This window comes from Styela clava, chromosome 15, assembly GCF_964204865.1.
Source record: "Styela clava chromosome 15, kaStyClav1.hap1.2, whole genome shotgun sequence".
NCBI classification, from domain to species: domain Eukaryota; kingdom Metazoa; phylum Chordata; class Ascidiacea; order Stolidobranchia; family Styelidae; genus Styela; species Styela clava.
Genome location: NC_135264.1, coordinates 1,470,559 through 1,491,254, shown reverse-complemented (window position 1 = coordinate 1,491,254; position 20,696 = coordinate 1,470,559). Strand labels below are relative to the sequence as shown.

Below are 20,696 nucleotides of genomic sequence, written 5' to 3'. Positions count from 1 at the left end.
GGTTTTGCATACGCTTACCTTTTATCTCCACAAGTATATATTAATTTGGCCAAAGTCAATGCTACACACCTGAAAGGTTCCGGTTCTTACAAAAGAAAACACGTTACACATCGTTAGGTACCAGTGGATGGTTTTACATGGCCTTGTTCGGAGTGAAAGACGAGGTCGAATATTCCAATCCATTTCAACTAATCAAATATTTCCCAAGTCCCTAAGCTTTAAGCAGGAAAACGAAATGCCCGCAGCAACACAAATGTAGTTTGACGAGCGCAAAGGAAAATGGCTATACACAAGATGCTGTCGATGGATCTTAGCTTATATTAGTGAAATAAACTACCATTTATTCTACTAAAATTGAATTTCTGACATTGTAAGGAGATGCAATGTTACTATGTATTCAAAACTAACCCATGTAGTTATGAAATAATTGTTTTTAACGAAAAGGTGCTCTCGAAGTATTCATACCAAGATGGCGCACAACCTGAACATTGCATGTGTACCAGGTTAGGATTCAGGTTGTGCGTCATCTTGGTACGAATACTTGAAATCCATTTAAAAAAAATTGCTCAACATTATATACTCCACATCCATTATCATTATTTTTGTCATCGACATTGTATCTAAACAATAAAAAAAACTTTATGTCCCAAAACAATGTTAAGACCCGATTCTGCCGGACTATATCTATGAGGATTATAAACCTTTTTATTCTGAGAATCTATCAAATTCCAAATTTCTTATATGCATGAGGGTTATTATTGCAGATCAAATACCGTGCGTACTTTTTCTAAAATATTAATTTCCTTATTATGATGTAGATGCGGTGTGAACGACTTTTAGCTGCAGGTTTGAAATTTAATGTACCGTTTAAAAATTGAGTCAATATGGTCCAATTTCCGAGAATTTAGATATACCGACACAAATTCATAGCAAAATCCAAAAAGTTAATAAACAGAGTGATTCATGGCGGAATTTCCTCTTCAGGTAAAAAACACTCGATTTGTGCTAGCATGACTCAGATACAATCATCTTCCTGGATTACCTTTTTAAGCGAATCACAACTCCATGCCAAACGGTCATGCTCATCTGTATTGAAATCTGACTTCTAAATAAGCACAGGCTGTCCACCTGCAAACATTACTGAAGCATGGACTCACGTGACTGATGAGCGGTATATTAGTCCGCAGAATGTGGCTTTATTCTCCAGTGGGCAACTGTCGAAAGTTAGCAATACCTCAGAGTCTGAAAGGTTGAGTAAAATTTTTATAGCATTAAAATAGCATTTTAATAAGATGCAAACGGTGCTAATTTTAAAATCATAAATTTCAAAAATAAATAACCATACATATTTATTTGTTATACGTTTGCGTAAAAATGCGTTTTGGTGTTTTATATAATTGTAATTCTACCAGAATTCGTGGAAAATGATTGTTCAAGAAGTTTTCACTGTAAAACATTTCACAATGTTACCACACGTTTAAGTTTTTACTGAATGATATTAAAAATGTGGTTGAATTATCCTTGATATCAATATCCTAAATGTTTTGTTTAAAAAAAAGTATTCAAGAAATTTTCAAAATCAATTTATTGAAAAATAATTATTGAAAATATCAGAATTTTGTTTTGTTTCATACAGTATATCCCATGATTATTTCTCCTGTTTTAAAACCTTGGCACTCTTCCTAAGGTGGAAAATATCGCACACGAACATCCTGTAAGTGGGTGTTTTTCGCTCATCTGATCTTGGTTATACATTCCAATCGCTACAAGCGTGTCAGGGTACGTTCAGTAAACACGCGAGATATCATACGCTTACAGCTGATCTCTACAAAAGGGAAGGTTTTTGTCGAGTTCCAGCAGTGCGTGAAGGACGTCTGAGCCGGGGTTATTGCGCCGAGTTCAGTGTGCTCAGACGAGGAAATGTGCAGGACTTCAGATCGTTCAAAATTTATCGTTTTCTCGATATTCTTTGTGATTTGTCGACTTTGCTTCAGCCTTTCAACAGAATGGATGTATTTGCCAACACATTTTAATTAGTCCAGTAGGGAATAGTTGCCTTAGAAGTGTTCTATGTGCGACCATATCGAACCAACGTAAACGAGTGTCGTAGCTGATAAACCGTAAAGATTTTCGATGCATTCATTCAAAAATTGAATATCAGAACTTGCACATTTACCGGAAAACTAGTCATCAACTAAAGTAACACTAACACTTATGTTCAGTGTTCGTATGGTCTTTAAAATTTAGTCAGAGTAGTAAGATTTTAATAATACGTCATGAACAACAATTTGGCTCGGGATTTGTAACGTTTTTATTTGGACGTATAATTCCAGAATACTCCATTTGCAAGCGTGTTACGTTTACGTTTACGTGCAACGAGACAGATATATCGATATATAGCTTGTTTCAAAATGAAATGAATTTACAATAATTAAGTGTAATATCGATTATTATAGTGAAGAAAAGTTGGTATTTATAAGAAACATGATTCATCAAGAATACTAGGTTTTTGTTTTGAAAGTTTGTTGGGTATGTCTTATAGATATCAAAGAAAGCATTAGAAAGTGACGCGTAGAGGTATTAATAATTCCCATGACTGTCCCTAGGATGTAAACTAGCAGCAAATAAAGGTATATAGTCAAAATGATTGTTGTTTGTGGTATATTATGAACAGTATATCTCTCATGGCTCTATGTATAAATACTTGGATAGAAATAATTGAAAATTTAAGACAATCGATTATCAACTGAAATATTCTGAGATATTGAACTGAAATATACGAGATTTGATATTCACAGAGTGTTTTTTAGATTATAACCTCAGCATACTGAGAAAATAATTATAGCATCGCATTCGAAGATCTTTGACACAAAACCTGGAAGTTAGTTCAAGCCAAACTTGCTTAATCTTGCGAAAAAAAGAATTAACTCATCTTCGGTTATACATTATTACTATACATTATTTACGACGTGATTTAATCCATAAATGGCCCGAAATGCATACTTCAGCGTTGAGCCCAAGCCAATTTCCCCCCAAAGGTAGAAGATTCCAAGTTTGTAGAAAGGTTCGCCTACTGTATTTCCCTCTAGATCAGTGCACTTTTATAATCTGTATTTTGTTCAATTTATATCTGTACATATGAATATACTTTATTAAACATGTTCAAAATATTTTGTACAGAATATTTAACGCATAGTATCACATTGCTAAATTAGTTCTGAAAAGAGAGCGAATATAATGAAACCGCCTGTTCGCTTTAGTTTGATATTTGGTATTTGGTGTTTGGTGTTCCGTGATTCATCTTCCAGTAGGCCACAAAATGATGAATGTTACATAAAGCCAGAATGTCAATACAAAGGAAAAATGTGCGACGTGAACCCGATAGATTGTGAATTTCAAAAATTGTATAAAGAAGGTGGGTATGAAGTTTTTCATTTTCGTCGAGGTTAGAAACTACGATTACTTTGAGGCATTCCAATAGCAAAACATTCATATTGTATTTCACATCCCGAATTATTATAATTTTAATTCATTCATTAAGGTTGCTTGGCAGCATGTAAGAGATTATCCTATAAACAACTTTACAAACCAAGACAAGATGTGCGATTCTGGGTAAATACGACAAGGCCTTCATGGTATGCCAAGAACCTAACATTTACCATCGTATCGTAAGTTCTTAGTTCATGTTTGTATTCTACATGTAGTATTTACATCCAAGTAACAGTCGAATATGTAATAAGATTTTGTTTTTGACCAACAATAACAACTTTTATTTTATTTTTATAATATATGAGGACGGTACATTTTAGAATTATAAAAAACAACTGGACAACAATTCCCGATTGTTGTGGAGTAAAATGGAACGAGTTTTGCACTTTGCCACGTATGGCCGAAGAAGAAGTATTCATGATCATCATACCACTCATTAGAGACACGTTTTGTTACTTCGAAATACAGGGTAATGTAAAGATTTTTATCACAAACCGCTCAACATACGCGATTCTATTTCAAAGAACGGTCGCCCGTAACATAAAATTTGATAAAATGAATATATATTGTAAAAGTTATTTTTAATTGTAAAATTAAATCTTTGCGGGGTTTTGTGATTTATATCTAAGTTCATCCACAGAATTCAACATCGAAACAACTTCGCATGAGTGGTGTGACGATGTGGTGAAGGTAGAATGTCTCTATGAAGTAAGTGGGGAAATATATTTCTTGAAAAAACATGAGGATGCCAGCACGGACAGGTTCCAACTCAAAGCAGAGTAAGTGCAAACTACTATGATGGGGCATATTTATTTGATAGAAATTAGTTAATTAGATTCAATAAATTTGATTGTTACATACAACATTAAACCACGCCATTAGCCTAACAGTCGTATTATTTGTACGGTAATTTGAATGACATCATAATGATATTATCACTCTTTAGACGTTACTGCTTTTTCGAAGCTGCGAAATCTTATCTTGCGTATGGTCGACACTATGAAGACAATGAGTTTGTAACTGGCATTAAAAATTTCACGTTGATTGAAACGACTGAAGAAGTTGAATGGGAAAATAATTCAATCAATTGTACAATAAATGGAAAAGTTTCTGATATCGAATCTTTGCTGCATAACAAAACTACTAAGAAAGGAAATGCTTTGTGTTGGTTCTTAAAGGTGTCTGGTGTGTGGAATCCTACTTCAACTTGCAAACTACTCACGGCGATATCTGGTATATATTGCTTTTTTTCTGCGGATTGTATTATGTTGTTTATATAAACAAACGTCCAAAACTAATGAATGAAAAACAACTCGTTCGGACAATCTTACAAGTGTTTATAATTTTCATCGAAGTGGATGATATTTCGAATCTTTTCACTGACTGATACACTATTTTATTTAGATGATGAAACATCAACAACCAAACTAATTATTGTTATTGGGGTTGTTGTCGCCGTTGCCCTTCTCATATTTATCATCATTTTCTTCTGGTTATATAAAACCAAAATACAGAAATGCTTTCCTTCCTACAAGGAAACTCAAAGAGAAATATCCGTGAGTACATTCGTAACTAGATTTATTTAGAAATAAACTCCTCTTAATCACTACAGTATAGTATTTTAAGAGGAAATGAGACAAAGTAAAAAAAGTAAGGAAATGAGACAAAGTAAAAAAAGTACTGTAATTGAATAGCATACGGCCAAGTTCTTACCGCAGCCCCCGATGTGACATCCAGCACCCTTGCATGTATTTTGAAAAGGATTTTTAGGTAGCAAAATAGAACAAGACTCAAAGAAACACCACTAGTCAAAATATTCAAGAACTATTAAAAAAATGGTTCCTGTTACTAATTCATCTAGTCATTATTCAAAGCAAGCAGATATTTTTAATTTGCTCCCGTTGTGCGAAACTTTTCAAAAATCACTGATTCTCATCTGCAAAGTTTAAAATCATGTATGACAATACTGTATCGCCATTTTTATAAATATATTCAGGAAAAACAGCTGTTCGAAATTGAAGAAAAGCAGAATTTCTTGCCAGATAATACAGTTATACGTAACCGTAGTGCAGGAGAGCAAGCTGACCAAATTTGTTTCGCAGGTATGCTTTCAAATATAAGATGATTTCTGGATTTTTTAAATGAAGTATACATATTTCCTGAACTATGAAGTTTATGAGGACTGTAGCTATATTTCACAATTTTTTTTATATGCAAACTCGAATTGTGACAAACTTCATTAGCTTATTATTTGGTTTGAAACGTTTTACTACTTTTTAGATCATCAACACGAAGAAATCTGCAAAATTACCAGAACAGAAGCAAAAACTGCGCGCCCTGCCAGCGATATTCGCAATGAGGTTGACTCTGGATTTGGCAACGACTTGGATTACATATCGCCAACAGATTTACAGAATGGAGTCTATTCTTTTTCGAATCGAAAACATAATACATCATTTGATCAGTCGAATGAGAGCACAGTTGCATTAAACCATGAAACTGGAAATTATATGGCTATCCATTCATTTAAAAACATATCCTCGCTGGTCGACGAAGGTGAAACTATATCCCCTTCAAATATGGGTAATTCTAATGACCAATATGATTCGGGATTCGATAATAAATATGACCAAATATTATCAAAAGAACCTCAACACAAACTAGAGGTGAATATGAACCTGGCAAGTACTTTTTCCAATGATGAAAACTTAAGTGTGCATGACAAAGGTTTTCAAATCATAACGGCACCGGACCAAAATAAGTTCGCGAAAGACATAGAAGCTTTTCAAATTTTGACCGATTGTGAAGAACAATACACTACAAAAAATGAATTTCGAAACAGAATTTCGGCGAATAGACCCGAGACAGAGATTCAAAAACGATCAATAACTGATGACTTTGATATTGGAAATACAGCTTCCAGTTTGCCACAACGAAGTTCCACTTCCAGCACCGACACTGATTGTGGATCAGAGAAAAGTAATAATATTTTATTTAAAAGAAAATGTTCGAGCGAAAACGACATTGTGCAATATGTGAAAATGTCAAGAGCAGATACTGGGTTTGAATCCGAAGATTTAGAAAATGAAGTGTATGATCAACAAGATCATGAGATACACCTCATTGACGATGGTTATATGAGCAAAGAAATGAAGCCATATGAAGTAACGTCATTCCGAGCTTAGAAAGTGAAAAAACCAAGAACTATTCAGTTTGATACAATAACTTAGCTTGTGGTTATTTGATTCCCGTTAACAAAGAAAATATGTTTCATTACAAATTCAGCGGTGATTACTTTATATTCAAACCAGAATAAGTGAGGAAGGCATTTGATTGTACTGGTTACCACTTCCTTATAATCTGTAAAATGTAGACGCATATCGAAATGCAAACGCGTGCATACTGAGTGAATTGCTAAAAAACAACAGTGAGTAACAAACAGAAAGACTGCATTGATCTGCGCACGTACAAGCAACGCATCGGTTGTTTTTGAATCACCGCTCAAAACCATCGGAAATGCGTCAATATCGTACTCTTCCCCATTTCTGTAGATTTTATTATTCCTAACACGTTTATAAACTGCTTGTAACTCAGTAAGTTTGATTGTTTTGGGGTGCGAAAGTAGTGTTTGGAACGATACTCTTAATGTGACAATGACATGAAGTGCGAAATTTAAAAATATCAGTCTTCTAATTCAAATTTATTATTTGGATCTGTTTTTGAGTTTCGTATATTTTAACCAGCAGAATTCCTCGAATTTATTATGCAAATTATTTTCAAGATGTAACAAAATGACTCCATGTAATAGTCTTATTTACGTGACATCAATCAATCATAATTTTTAATTGCTTTCATTCGTTCTGTATTTAAAATTGCATAGATAGATTATCCGTAAATTCATGAGACATGACATACTATCATCATTTTGCTCTGATAAAAGCTGAGTCAATGCAGTAAATTGTACCGGTGTATTATTTATTCTTCGTTTATACACACTTCAATGGAAATGTCTGGGAATTTTTCATTTCCCGTTCCAGTGGACTTTTCTCAAAATTTTATTCAGACAATACTTTTATTACAGTACATCGCCAGTGCATCACCTGCTCAAAAAGGCGGAAACAGTTACTCTCATGTTGGTGTTATACACAACTACCCGTCATCTAATACATTTGCGCAATGATTGATTGATAATGATTTTACAATGATATTTTTATTTGAGATTTCCCTAATCGCATTCCGAAAATATTGTTTGTTGACGCTCACGATTCAGACATTTTGTTTGTAGCCAATTTCTGAGTTATTTGTACCGTTTTTTTTTAACATTTTTGTGCACATAATGTGTGAATCATTATTATAAGGTGTGACGCGTGGAAAAGAAAATAAAAGCATTTACAATTCTTCAAGCCATTTTGTTTTGTTTATTATATCTAGATATTTAAAAACTTTGATATTTCAATCTTAGTGCAAATACCAAATTTTCCCATCGTGCTGACAAAGGTTTTTGTCGAATCGCTAATGTTGTTTTATATGGATGAATGATATACATCGTCGGGGACTTAGCTTAGAAACTATGACGCTCAAATATTATATTAATCTTTTTACATTTAATACACACGGTTCCACATACACTAATCAGTATATTCCTACTCTAGATTTATTTTATCCTATATGCACGTGTACAGTTGTGAGCGCTTCAAAACAAATAGCATGAAATGTAGATGTAATTTCATTTAGTTTATTTATTTTTTTGTTTGTTTTCAATAAAACACGATTTTAACAATAGTGATATCGAACCATCTGTTGCATAAAATTTTGCAGAAACACGTAAATTGGTCGAAATATTTAAATAGGTTATCAGGCTTTCATTACGTGGTAAATCAACAAGTTCTGATAATTCGAATTCTTCGGCCCAAATCGCTTATATTAGCAAACGTTACTAACAAACCTGTTTCATTCTCGCATATATTTATTTTGTTTCAAGTTCAAAAAACATGAACTTTAGCTAGGGTCCTAAATAAATAGATCGTGTGAATTTCTGGAAATAAATAATTTCACGCTTTTCTAAGAAATGCCCCCGCTGTAGTGTGTCATATGATTTACCAAATACCAAATGATTGTTGACCCATTTAAAATTGTTATAGGAATTTTAAGAGTAATCCATTGCGAGAACATGTATCTATTAACGATAGCTCAAATTAGGTTTTACAATCCCGCGATATGGTTTGTGACATTGCTCTGAATAGCATAAATGCTAACCATATAAGCAATATAGTCAATAAAACAAACCGCAAACGTGTTCCATATGTCAAAACCGGAAACCAACGAGAAATACCCTCTATGTTGTAGATCAGGATAAAACGATCAAGTCCACAGATCCATGAAAATAAATCTAATCTCTGTTCGCTTATTCGAATTTATTGAAAAATAGTCGGATGTTTTCATGGGTCGATTTTTCTGGCAGTCAAAATGTACAATTTGCATCGTCCTAAACACTGCCATTTATCAATTTCGTATTCTTCGTCTAAGGATAGTAAAAAGTAAGTATGCGGAGAACAACGTCCTTCGCCTTTATCAGAAACTACGACCGTGCACATGAAAGTGAAGATAGCGAGTTCATGATTGACATGTATTGTGTCACAAAAACAAAGAATGGGTATCGATAAACAACGAGTAATTACTAGATTATTTGCCTTTCATAATGAAACAATAGAAAACTTTATTGGTAACTGGATAATTCTGAAGCGTAAGTTCATGACACTGGGCTGTTTGTCAGTTGATAACGCACATTAAATTACATTGATGGATTATTAAGAGAAGTTTCTCAAATAACTTTATAAGTGTTAATTAGGTATGGAACAATAGGATGATTTATAGTCTTTACAAGCTTGATCTAATACCTAGTTGTAGCAGTAGCTTTCCTTTTGATATGAATTTAAAGTAACATTTTTATTGCTTTGATACGTTCGAAGTAACTCTCCAAAAACCAATAATCTATGATATTTTTGTCATCTTGCCAACCAAGTATATCCGGAATGGTAATGATCAAAAACTAAACTACGTTTCTGCGTCATAATACAAAAATACTTTGTTCGAAGAAATCATGAATTAAGAAAGAAATTTTAAATGAGCAGAAGCGTACAAAAGGGGTAAATCAGGCTTTTAGAATGAAAAACTGCTGACAAGCCAAATCCAGTAGATCGATCATAATCTGTTTTTAAAGACGAAAACGGATAACAAAAATGATAAATAGACGTTTCATCAGATCTATTTAAAACTATATTTTTTTTACTACTTGGACAATTGGCGGGGCATTGCGCCGCCTTTTTTATAGTATTTTAGGTTAGTAAAAGCAAAGTTATTCTTTGAAACATTTGTAGATTTGAATTTAGAATTCAGTAGCTAATGGTCACGCTTATGTTATTATGTCGTATCCTCATACAGACAAGAACAGCTTAGATTGAGACTGATTGACCCAATATACACTTGATCAAAATGCAATGTAAGTTCTTTGATTTTTAGTAAAAGCTGCCGTACAATTTCATACAAAACATATTAATATACAATCAGTAGAATTTGCAATCATGACTCTCTCTCTTGTCGGGCACTCCATTTTCAATTAGACGTTTTTATTACGCCTGGACTTTTGTGTATAGTGCAGGAGTAAGCGGTCTTGCACAATCAACACCGGTGCTGACTATACCAGCAATGTACCAGCCACAGCTTTTGCATTTTTGACACACCAAAGGACCGCCACTGTCTCCCTAAAACAAATATAAAACGTCTCATATTTTGAATATTTGTGCAAAAATGGGTAAAGATAATTGCCACTCACATAACAAGCATCTCTTCCACCTTCTAAAAACCAGCGCAAATTCGAGTTGTGTTATTTGTTTCGACGGGTTTATTTTTGAAAACTTCTTCGCAGAGTGAAAAGGGACCAATATAAATTCTCAACTTCTCCTAGATATCTCACCACACTTGACCCCTTTTCTTTGGCTGAAGCGTTAGAATATTAAAAATAAAAATAATAACATATTTCAATACTATCATACTGCTGTTATTATGATCCACTGGAGGAAAATAAATCGCAATTTGAGTTATTTGGGAATTCGGGGCCGTGGAATACAACATTCAACATATTTTCGCGATCTAAAACACCGTACAAAAAAAACTATTTTCAGGACAAAATCGATAAACTCGTTTATGTGGTGAATTTATGTTGCAATTGGTTATCGTGCACTGCTGTTGGCTATCACGTTTTCATAAGTTGATCTACGAAAGGAATCATATTATTTGAAATTCAATGCAATTGTCATAGTACCCAAGTAGTGAATGTTATATGATTTTAGCAAAGAATCTTATCAAAATTTTTGCATTTGATATGTTTTTCTGTAGATTCTTGTCCACTTGATTAGAAAAGTCGATATAAAATCGATAGTTGCTGCGACTTGCCTAATGCGAGAATTGCGGGAAGAGTTCGAGAAGTTGAAGGAAAGTGGTCTTGGATGGTAAGGGCTAATGTTCCAAATTTGTTTATACATATTTGTATCATACTCTGGAGTCGCAATCTTTTACAAGCTAAAGCTTGGGAGGCAATGTATGAAAAATTAGGAATATGCTTGTTGAGCATTAGTACAATATTCCATGAACAAATGAATTGAACTTGAAGTATACAACTGAAGTATTATTTTATCAACTCCGTGTAAATATTATCCCTAATACTCCCGGTTAAAAATTTCACACACAATACCTTCGATACATTTTGGTTTTTCGTTTTGACAGAAGTGACAACCCTTCTTTCTGCACAATTCAAAATTTCCCGGTGCGGTGCATCGAACTCTTTCTGTTGGCGCGGTTTGAATGCAATTATCCACTGGTGACGATTGACGATCAAAAAGTAATTTTGATTGAAAACAAAATAGGAGTATTGAAATTTAAAAAAAATGTCAGATAATTACCTGGCCGAACTCCGCCATAAGATAAAGGTATATCTGGAATTGAAAAATGTTTTGTTATTGTTTAAAGCTTCACATTAATTCAAATCAGTACCGTTAAAGTCTAATGAAGTCAATTCGTGATTACATTTTATGGCATCCATGACCTGATGACATATTCGACTGAGTAAAAGCTACAAATTGTTAAAGGCAATTGATCTTGATATATTTAAGGTCTCTGAAACTCTAACTTCCATGGCTCCAATTATCACTAACCTCGCACACATCTGATAACAGCGTTTGTTCTGCACCACGTGCACCTTTTTTTAGCCATGCATCCTTCTACTGTAGGTTCTAGTATTTCGTCCCAACAATCGTCAGCTTCGTAGGTAAGTGATGTTCTTTTACATGCTAAACCTTATAAACAGTCGGCAAATTTGCATGAGTTGAATACATAAAAATGAAATCGACACATTCACACAATAAAATTCAAACCTTCTATACATAATGGCCTCCCTGTGTGTGGGCAATAATAGCATCCTTGTCTTTCACATAAAGTTTTATTTTCACCAGCAAAACATTGGAATCTTTTTTCGTTCCGCAGACAATCTTGCCCTCTGTCTCCCAAATGCAGCTTAGCATATTATTCATTAATAAAAAGATTTTACTTTTGATTTTGTTTGCTGTAGTTTATACCTCACTCAAAATCTGAAGTGCTTTCTAGTTAACGTGATTAAAATTGTTATTTAAATTCCCACTCTATTTACATTTTGCGAGTACACTAACCAAAAATTGATATCAGTTTCATCACTTAAACTGATTGAATATACTTGCTATCCAAGTTACTAATAGCAAAGATCTGACAACTTCTAAAAATTCTACATTCACTCACCTCCATTAATGTGATAATATAGAAAGAATGAAACTAGAACGCTCTTTTTAATAAAATACTGCATCATCGCGGTTAAATCTCCCGCGTGGACGTGTATGGGTTAACTATTCTTCTAAAATTTAATGAAGATTTGCTTCAAGTGAAAAGACAATCCTTACTAACTGTTTCGGATGAAGCTTGTGAACGTAACAGTTTTCTGCCCACTTGAACAATATTAAACCGAATAGGAATCGGTGTGTTAGTCAAAATACATTACTAAATGAAAAGGTATCGTTAAAGATTTGTTTAGAAGAAGTACTTAGATAAATAAGCAATATGTAATGTTAAAGGTTGTTGTTTAAATTGTACTTTTAACATTTCGTGGACACCTAAACGCACTATACACAAGTTAACGTGCTTCGTTTCATGCCACTTTGCAAACGTATGAATGACATACCACCAAACATCTCAATATAAACAATAGTTTCTACGTGAACAAATATTCAAATGTTTATGGGATCGACCCACACTGGGTGAAATACGAAACTCTAAGAAGCAAACATTTCGAAACGCTCTGACGATCATTTCGGGCCGAACAATCACCATTAGATGCAATAAGTTAATATTGTTTCTGACAAAATGACATCGTATTATATGCCAGTGCATTCTAGGTCAATCAGTTTCTGAGCTTTTGTTATCTTTATGGAAATACACGATGGTACCATAAAGTCATTAGCTACTCACTTCACAATTCCTACTATTACAAATAGGCCAAAGTATACTTTATTTTGACTGTCGTAAGATGGCATTATTAAGAAGTTTATTATCGTGATCAGAATAATGGATTCGATAATACAAAATATAGTAAAACAAAACAGTCCTAAACCATAAAAATGGATTTTTGTCGATCCCCTGTATCCGTATCTATATTTCATCTATTCGCCAAGTAGTTATGGCTTGGATTAATTCGATGTAACAGGATGTTTCAATGCATACCTCAGTCGCGGTGCTTGAAAGCATTTTTGTTGAAATTTTAACTGCGGTTTGACATCTGTATTTTGAACCCGAAACGCAAATTTCTGTGCATGCAATTTGATTACCACAACATACAAACTCAGTGGATTTGGCAAGCTGACAAAATATATCTTAGTTTGGGGGTCTCTATGACCTTACCTCCGTCGTATCACCGTATCAAAACAGAAAATTGAATTTGTATAGAGCAAAGCTACCGCTATACCTGAGAACTTAATCAAGTTTGAGTCGCCTATAAATTATCCTGTTTCCCCATATTTAATCAACAATGATGAAAGTTGTGAGAGCAATCCATCAATATAATAAACTATACATTGTTTACTGCTGACAAATTCAGTTCCTGACAACTGCAGTTCCTTCCACGACACGAACTCCTTTTAAATTGTTTGTTTATTTCAATAGCTGGTATAATTATCAAGTTGTCAATCAAGTTTTCCATTCATATTGCAAGGCCATTGTTTCACTATCGATATCCGTTCTTATTTTCAAGAATCAATACGTGTCAATCACGGTCTTGCCAATTATGCTTTCATGTTTGTAGGGTTTCCGAATACACTTAAATTTTTATAAACACGTTAAATAGGAATAACATATTCCTAACATGAAATAGCAAGTATATTTTTAAGCTTACCTTAGCTTAGATCATAGTATATATATATATATATAGTATATTTATAATTGCTTCGAACAAAACGTGATATAATCAAACATCTTGTGAATTTTAGAATCAAACAATATTAATAATATAAAGATTTTTTATGTTTCTATTTGGCATTATCAGCTAATTGATATGGTATCTATCGATTTGTCCCATTTTTCATGTCCCCATTGGTGATTTTTGAGCTTGTTTGTTTGTTCGATATTTTTATAGGCTACTGATTATCATTCCCATTCGTCCACGTATGTGCCACATATATATACGTCGTAGGAATTGAACAGGAAGAAATAACATGTAACTCAATAGACAATACCTTAGAACTCAATTTACAAAAATATTGCGAGATTAATTATAAAAATTTAGAGTCTATGGTTTTTTTTTTGAAATCAATTCATGCAAGGCTTATTTTGACGACTGGGAAATCCTCCCGCAACATCAACAATCAGTTTCTGAGCTTTTGTTATCTTTATGGAAATACACGATGGTACCATAAAGTCATTAGCTACTCACTTCACAATTCCTACTACTACAAATAGGCCAAAGTATACTTTATTTTGACTGTCGTAAGATGGCATTATTAAGAAGTTTATTATAATACAAAATATAGTAAAACAAAACAGTCCCAAACCATAAAAATGGATTTTTGTCGATCCCCTGTATCCTTATCTATATTTCATCTATTCGCCAAGTAGTTATGGCTTGGATTAATTCGATGTAACAGGATGTTTCAATGCATACCTCAGTCGCGGTGCTTGAAAGCATTTTTGTTGAAATTCTAACTGGGGTTTGACATCTGTATTTTGAACCCGAAACGCAATTTTCTGTGCATGCAATTTGATTACCACAACATACAAACTCAGTGGATTTGGCAAGCTGACAAAATATATCTTAGTTTGGGGGTCTCTATGACCTTACCTCCGTCGTATCACCGTATCAAAACAGAAAATTGAATTTGTATAGAGCAAAGCTACCGCTATACCTGAGAACTTAATCAAGTTTGAGTAGCCTATAAATTATCCTGTTTCCCCATATTTAATCAACAATGATGAAAGTTGTGAGAGCAATCCATCAATATAATAAACTATACATTGTTTACTGCTGACAAGTTCAGTTCCTGACAACTGCAGTTCCTTCCACGACACGAACTCCTTTTAAATTGTTTGTTTATTTCAATAGCTGGTATAATTATCAAGTTGTCAATCAAGTTTTCCATTCATATTGAAAGGCCATTGTTTCACTATCGATATCCGTTCTTATTTTCAAGAAACAATACGTGTCAATCACGGTCTTGCCAATTATGCTTTCATGTTTGTAGGGTTTCCGAATACACTTAAATTTTTATAAACACGTTAAATAGGAATAACATATTCCTAACATGAAATAGCAAGTATATTTTTAAGCTTACCTTAGCTTAGATCATAGTATATATATATATATATATAGTATATTTATAATTGCTTCGAACAAAACGTGATATAATCAAACATCTTGTGAATTTTAGAATCAAACAATATTAATAATATAAAGATTTTTTATATTTCTATTTGGCATTATCAGCTAATTGATATGGTATCTATCGATTTGTCCCATTTTTCATGTCCCCATTGGTGATTTTTGAGCTTGTTTGTTTGTTCGATATTTTTATAGGCTACTGATTATCATTCCCATTCGTCCACGTATGTGCCACATATATATCCGTCGTAGGAATTGAACAGGAAGAAATGACATGTAACTCAATAGACAATACCTTAGAACTCAATTTACAAAAATATTGCGAGATTAATTATAAAAATTTAGAGTCTATGGTTTTTTTTTTGAAATCAATTCATGCAAGGCTTATTTTGACGACTGGGAAATCCACCCGCAACATCCATTGCAATAACTATGCTGTAAATTGTAATTGGTGGGTCCTTTCCGACCATCCGTTCTCAATAAAACAGAAATAACGTATTTGTGTTTTTGCAGCCGCGCTGGCCGCATATGCATATATTACAATATCAATAATAATTTTGAAACAAAAAACTTCTCATTTTTAAAAATACGAATTGATCCGAGCAAAAAACGACCAGATTCTCAGAGAGATTCGGGTGATACTAGCTTCCGTTATCATAAAGGTTATTTCAGTTTTATGGATGATGCAACAACTATGGATGGGCACATCGTGCGCTATCGATCCGGATCTGTAAGTGAAAAACATTTACCCAAGACGCTGTCTAGCAAGTTGTGGTTTTGTGGTTCAGACACAGAGAACACGTTTGCTGTTTATTTAATGGATTACTGTAGAGTATGGTGTTTACCAGCTATTCGTAGCAATGTCACAGATCGATTACAGTAGAATTCTCGTAAAATGGAAATAAGTCAACGATACGTTGGGCATACGTTTCTTGAGAAAGAAATAGTTAAATATCAAATATTAGCCAATTCAGGTTCACCGTCTCTTAACAAGAGACAAAGTAAATATACCCAGGAAACTAAACAGAAATATTGATAACGTTTGCTGAAATAAGCGGTTTAGGTCGAAGAATCCGAGTTCTGAGAACTTAGTTGACTATTATCTACCACGTAATGAAAGTTTGTTACTTTAAAAATATTCTTCGGTTAATATAAATCTGAATGTTCCTCCAGCCAAAAATTTCATGCGAGGAATAAATCGATATCAGAACAGTTGGATTTGTTGAAACGACACCACCAGTCACCGTGGCATCAGTCAATGGATTAAATTTGAAAACTGGCCGTGGCACGTAAAGTGACATCACTATTTATACAAAATGATGCCAGACATGTTCTAATCTAATTCTGCATCTATGTCATTAAAAACTCAAGTATGTGTTTGAATGTTGATTTTTTTACAGAAATATATTTATACATAAAACTAAGTCGCATTTTTACACAAATGTATAAAAATAGGTATGGTTTTTTCACAAATATTTCACTTAAGATGAGCAACGTTTACATTCTATACAAATCCATTTTAAAACACCACTAATTATCTTAGGGGATTGTTGTGGGTAAGTCATGATGGCGGGAATCGAGGGTAGTTGACCTGAAGAGGAAATTCCGCCGTGAATCACATGTCTGGTATTTTTTAGAATTAAATTCAAAATTTTCGTCTTTCATCATAAATTCTTGGAAATTCGACCACACTGACTCAATATACATTTTATAATTAATATTCCAGGAAAAGGTAATATTCATACAAGAAATCTTGGATTTGATAGCTTCTTGGCAGAAAACGATTTTGTAATCCTAATAGATGACAGGCAGGATATTTCCGAGAGACATTATACAGGATTACTCGAATAATATTTTTGCACTCTTGTCTTCATATGGCAGACTTCCCTCAGTTCACTAATCTATGTGATTATCAACCAGCGGATCATAACACGTTTTAAGACTTTAATGAGGAGATATACCATCCATGATAATTTTGTACGGTTTTTGTTTATTTTTATTTTTTTTTTATAAAGCTGCGGAAAATGGCAATAACGTTTCTATAACAATAATCGAATCATGGCTTCTCAAGCACGACTGACTGGTTCTGATTGACCACAAATTCAATTTTTTGATAAATACCAGAAATTTTCCGGCCCTATATTAACACAAAAAAAAGATTATAAAAATTCTTATTTCGTGAGTACCTTCTTGTATATTGTGTGGTGTTAAATATGTTTTAAGTAGGACACGTGGAACAATTAGAACACATGAGACAAGTAGTACGAATAGGGCAAGTGGGACACGACATTTTCGACACCGGATGAGGTTTAAATAAAATATTTGGAAGTTATCACTGTCGAACTCCTTGCATCTGAGCTTCCCGTCGTTCTTAAATAAAATAAAAGTGACATATGGCTGGCCTACTATAGCAAATTAAGCTGGATGATAAAAATCAAATCCAACAAGAGTCTTTAGAACTCGTTTATATTGTAAATCTAGCACATGGTCATGGTTTGGCCCGTCGATAGGGCTGGAAATTTTGAGAATCTCTCACGGTACACTAGTGTGCCACGGCACACAGTTCTAGAAACGCTGCGATAGTTAAACCATGATGTTCAAACCGATTGTACAAGGCAAGTGAGTCGTGCTTCGAGAAGTTTTGTGCAAGAGTATTGCTGGACACCCCTCCACCGTACTGCCTTAGAGCAGTAAAGTGGTTCACGTCCTGGCGTCCTCAAGCGCAAGTGCAGTTTCAAGTATTTTGTGGCGTCTAGAGCTGTCGCAAAACCATGGCAGCTATGACCAAATCCACGACGACTGACTTTTTAGCTGCCACAAACCAATAGCGAGCTGCCGTGGTTACGGCAGCAAATCGAATACTACCAATTTTACTGCCGTAACCACGGCATGTCGGCTGTTATAGCAGGGCTGCCCCTGATGGTGATAAATATTGGGTAAGTTGGAACGCTTTTCTTATGAATACAGTTTTGATTTATTTAGGGTTAGGTTTAGGTTTAAGTAGATATAATTCCGCATGATGAACTAAAATATTGTACTGTACATGACATTGTAAATATATCGGTAATAGTGCCATAAAACCATGGCAAGAGACGCCGCGGTGCCGATACGTTCGTGGCAGGAGATGCCATGAAGTGGTAAGAACTGCGCATCCGCAAGCGCGTGAATCTGAATACAAAAAAATGAAGCTTGCCAAATTATATATACTAAGTCCAGAAGTCTGTAGGTTTTGTGCGATGTCAAGTCAGAAAGTTGATTAACACTCCTGATTATACTTATACCTGTATACTGTACCGTAAAGTGCAGCCGTCAGGCCGTGGTCATTTTTGAATTTATTTTTAGGCTAATGTGGATATTGGACATTGCTGCAGAATGCATCTTCTACTGATGGTGGTATGTATATCTTCTATACAAGGAATACTTGCATCTTCAGATGGATATAGTCTTGTGTTGCAGCATGATCTAGGAAACGGTTAGTTCTGGGCATTGCCAATACAATACCATTATAGTAAATGGTCTGCCGGTATCTGGGTATTGCCGAACTGTAGCACAATAGTATGATTCGATCTTTTAGGATAATTATCTTGGGTAAAAGGGAGCTGAAAGTTTATCAGTCATGATGCCAGCTAGCTTGATTTTATAGTGCTGAGCTACCCATAAATAACTTAGAAATGCGCGTAGCTTGGTGCAACAAACAAACGTTCTGCTTAAATATTTGACGGCAAAGGAAAAGCTGAGAGGTGAAAAGTTCATACCTCTTTACTCATGCGGAACCTATGACGTCGCAGTGGTTCTTAAACTATTTTTGCTCGCGGCGCACTAAGAAATTAAAAAACAATTTTGCGGCACACTTGTCAAAAAATGCAGGACTTGAACAAATTATTCTGCAAATGATAATGCGATGTGTGTGCCTGTTTTGAGAAACAATAGAAACGAGGTTCCGTCGCCCTTTTTTTGCTTTTAATTTCAGTCAGAGCATAAAATACGTGTTAACAGAGCCATGGATATGCAAATGGCAGAATGGCTAGATTCTTTTGATGGCCTTTGCACCGATGATTGAATATAATTTGTAAGCAGATAGCCAGAACTTGCTTTCCTGTTGCCTAACTGAACGCGCAAGTCGGCAGTTCAGCACGGTGGAAGGTGGACATCATGTTTACAAAACATTATGGCATCACAATACAATTACCGTATACCAAAACAATCCCCTTACTACAACGACAAGGCAAATGCTATAATATTGTCAGTCTAATTAATTATGGATACTCAGGTCTCACAAGCTTGCTCGTTACATGGATGCCTATGTGTAATACAAATAGCTTATTTTCTAAAATTCCAAAAAGCTTCGCAGCACACTTGAGAATCTATCACGGCACACTAGTCGGTTCCTTCAATTACCGGAACGGGGTGAAAAATCTACATAAACCTACCGGAATGGACCTTTATATGTCTTGCAAATGCCATTTCATATACTTCCATGCAATTTTTATATCAAATCGGCAAAATTTTAAAAAAAAGGAAAGAACTGAATAAATGAAAGAATAAACAATTTTTATTTGTTTCAATCTGAATCTATGACTACGTTATCTTATCTACAAGGAAAATTAATAACATGTAAGAAGGTTTTGATTATCGATTTTTATCATTAATTCATATTGATAAGAGAAGATTAAGGAATTCATTGCTCAATTCACATCCGCTAGGTGGCGCAAAATGAAATTGTTATTTTCTACCATTTATCCCCCAAATTTTCCCATTATACTTGAGAAATCGCTTAGAGGGACATAAAATTTCCTTTGCAAGATATATACAAGTTCGTCCCGGTAGATTTTCCACTCCGTTCCGGCAATTCAGGGTCCGTTCGGAAAATTAAAGAATTTTTTTTTTTTACCACTGCCCCCCATCCCCCGACCAAGTTTGCCGATTTAATACAAAAATTGCAAGGAAGTATATGAAATGACATTTGCAAGACATCAAAGACCTTTCCGGTAGATTTATGTAGGTTTTCCACTCCGTTCCGGCAAATTAGGGTCCGTTCCGGTAATTGAAGAAAATTAATTTTACCACTGTCCTTCCCAAGTTTGCCGATTTAATATAAAAATTGCATGGAAGTACTGTATATGAAATGCCATTTGTAAGACATCTAAAGGTCCGTTCCGGTAGGTTTATGTATGTTTTCCACCCAGTTCCGGTAATTTAGGGTTCGTTCCGGTAATTAAAAGAACCCCCTAACTAGTGTGTCGCGGCACACAGTTTGAGA

At 34.4% G+C, this 20,696-nt stretch overlaps 2 protein-coding genes across 5 annotated transcripts; one reads left to right on the top strand and one right to left on the bottom strand.

Annotated features, from left to right (window-relative positions):
• The first annotated feature begins 3,184 nt into the window (after positions 1-3,184).
• LOC144411758 (uncharacterized) lies at positions 3,185-7,985 on the top strand. Of its 2 annotated transcripts, none has more exons than XM_078109336.1 (8): positions 3,185-3,415; positions 3,542-3,668; positions 3,810-3,958; positions 4,130-4,268; positions 4,436-4,722; positions 4,894-5,045; positions 5,486-5,591; positions 5,785-7,985. In XM_078109336.1, the coding sequence occupies exons 1-8, from the start codon at positions 3,238-3,240 to the stop codon at positions 6,672-6,674; spliced, it is 2,028 nt and encodes a 675-aa protein (XP_077965462.1). In that variant the 5' UTR covers positions 3,185-3,237; the 3' UTR covers positions 6,675-7,985. The 2 variants fall into 2 exon arrangements, with proteins under 2 accessions (XP_077965462.1, XP_077965461.1); XM_078109335.1 differs by having other exon boundaries at positions 5,770-7,985.
• A 954-nt stretch (positions 7,986-8,939) lies between these two features.
• On the bottom strand, positions 8,940-13,665 carry LOC120333649 (uncharacterized). 3 transcript variants are annotated; one of them, XM_078120556.1, is made up of 6 exons: positions 11,919-13,665; positions 11,700-11,840; positions 11,448-11,480; positions 11,240-11,362; positions 10,322-10,485; positions 8,940-10,250 (listed from the first exon to the last, which is right to left on the bottom strand). In XM_078120556.1, the coding sequence occupies exons 2-5, from the start codon at positions 11,755-11,757 to the stop codon at positions 10,391-10,393; spliced, it is 309 nt and encodes a 102-aa protein (XP_077976682.1). In that variant the 5' UTR covers positions 11,758-11,840; positions 11,919-13,665; the 3' UTR covers positions 8,940-10,250; positions 10,322-10,390. The 3 variants fall into 3 exon arrangements, with proteins under 3 accessions (XP_077976682.1, XP_077976681.1, XP_039256927.2); XM_078120555.1 differs by having other exon boundaries at positions 11,700-13,665; XM_039400993.2 differs by lacking the exon at positions 10,322-10,485 and having other exon boundaries at positions 11,700-13,665.
• Positions 13,666-20,696: the final 7,031 nt, after the last annotated feature.

Bases quoted from the DNA above. Each gene is read 5' to 3' on its own strand.
- LOC144411758 (XM_078109335.1), top strand. From the start codon at position 3,238: ATGAAACCGCCTGTTCGCTTTAGTTTGATATTTGGTATTTGGTGTTTG. The intron at 3,669-3,809 runs GTAAGTTCTTAG...GGTACATTTTAG, and splicing joins CTAACATTTACCATCGTATC to AATTATAAAAAACAACTGGA. The intron at 4,723-4,893 runs GTATATATTGCT...TATTTTATTTAG, and splicing joins ACTACTCACGGCGATATCTG to ATGATGAAACATCAACAACC.
- LOC120333649 (XM_078120555.1), bottom strand. From the start codon at position 11,757: ATGGCTAAAAAAAGGTGCACGTGGTGCAGAACAAACGCTGTTATCAGA. The intron at 11,481-11,699 runs GTTAGTGATAAT...TTTCAATTCCAG, and splicing joins TGTTATCAGATGTGTGCGAG to ATATACCTTTATCTTATGGC. The intron at 10,486-11,239 runs GTATTGTGTGTG...CTAACGCTTCAG, and splicing joins AAAACCAAAATGTATCGAAG to CCAAAGAAAAGGGGTCAAGT.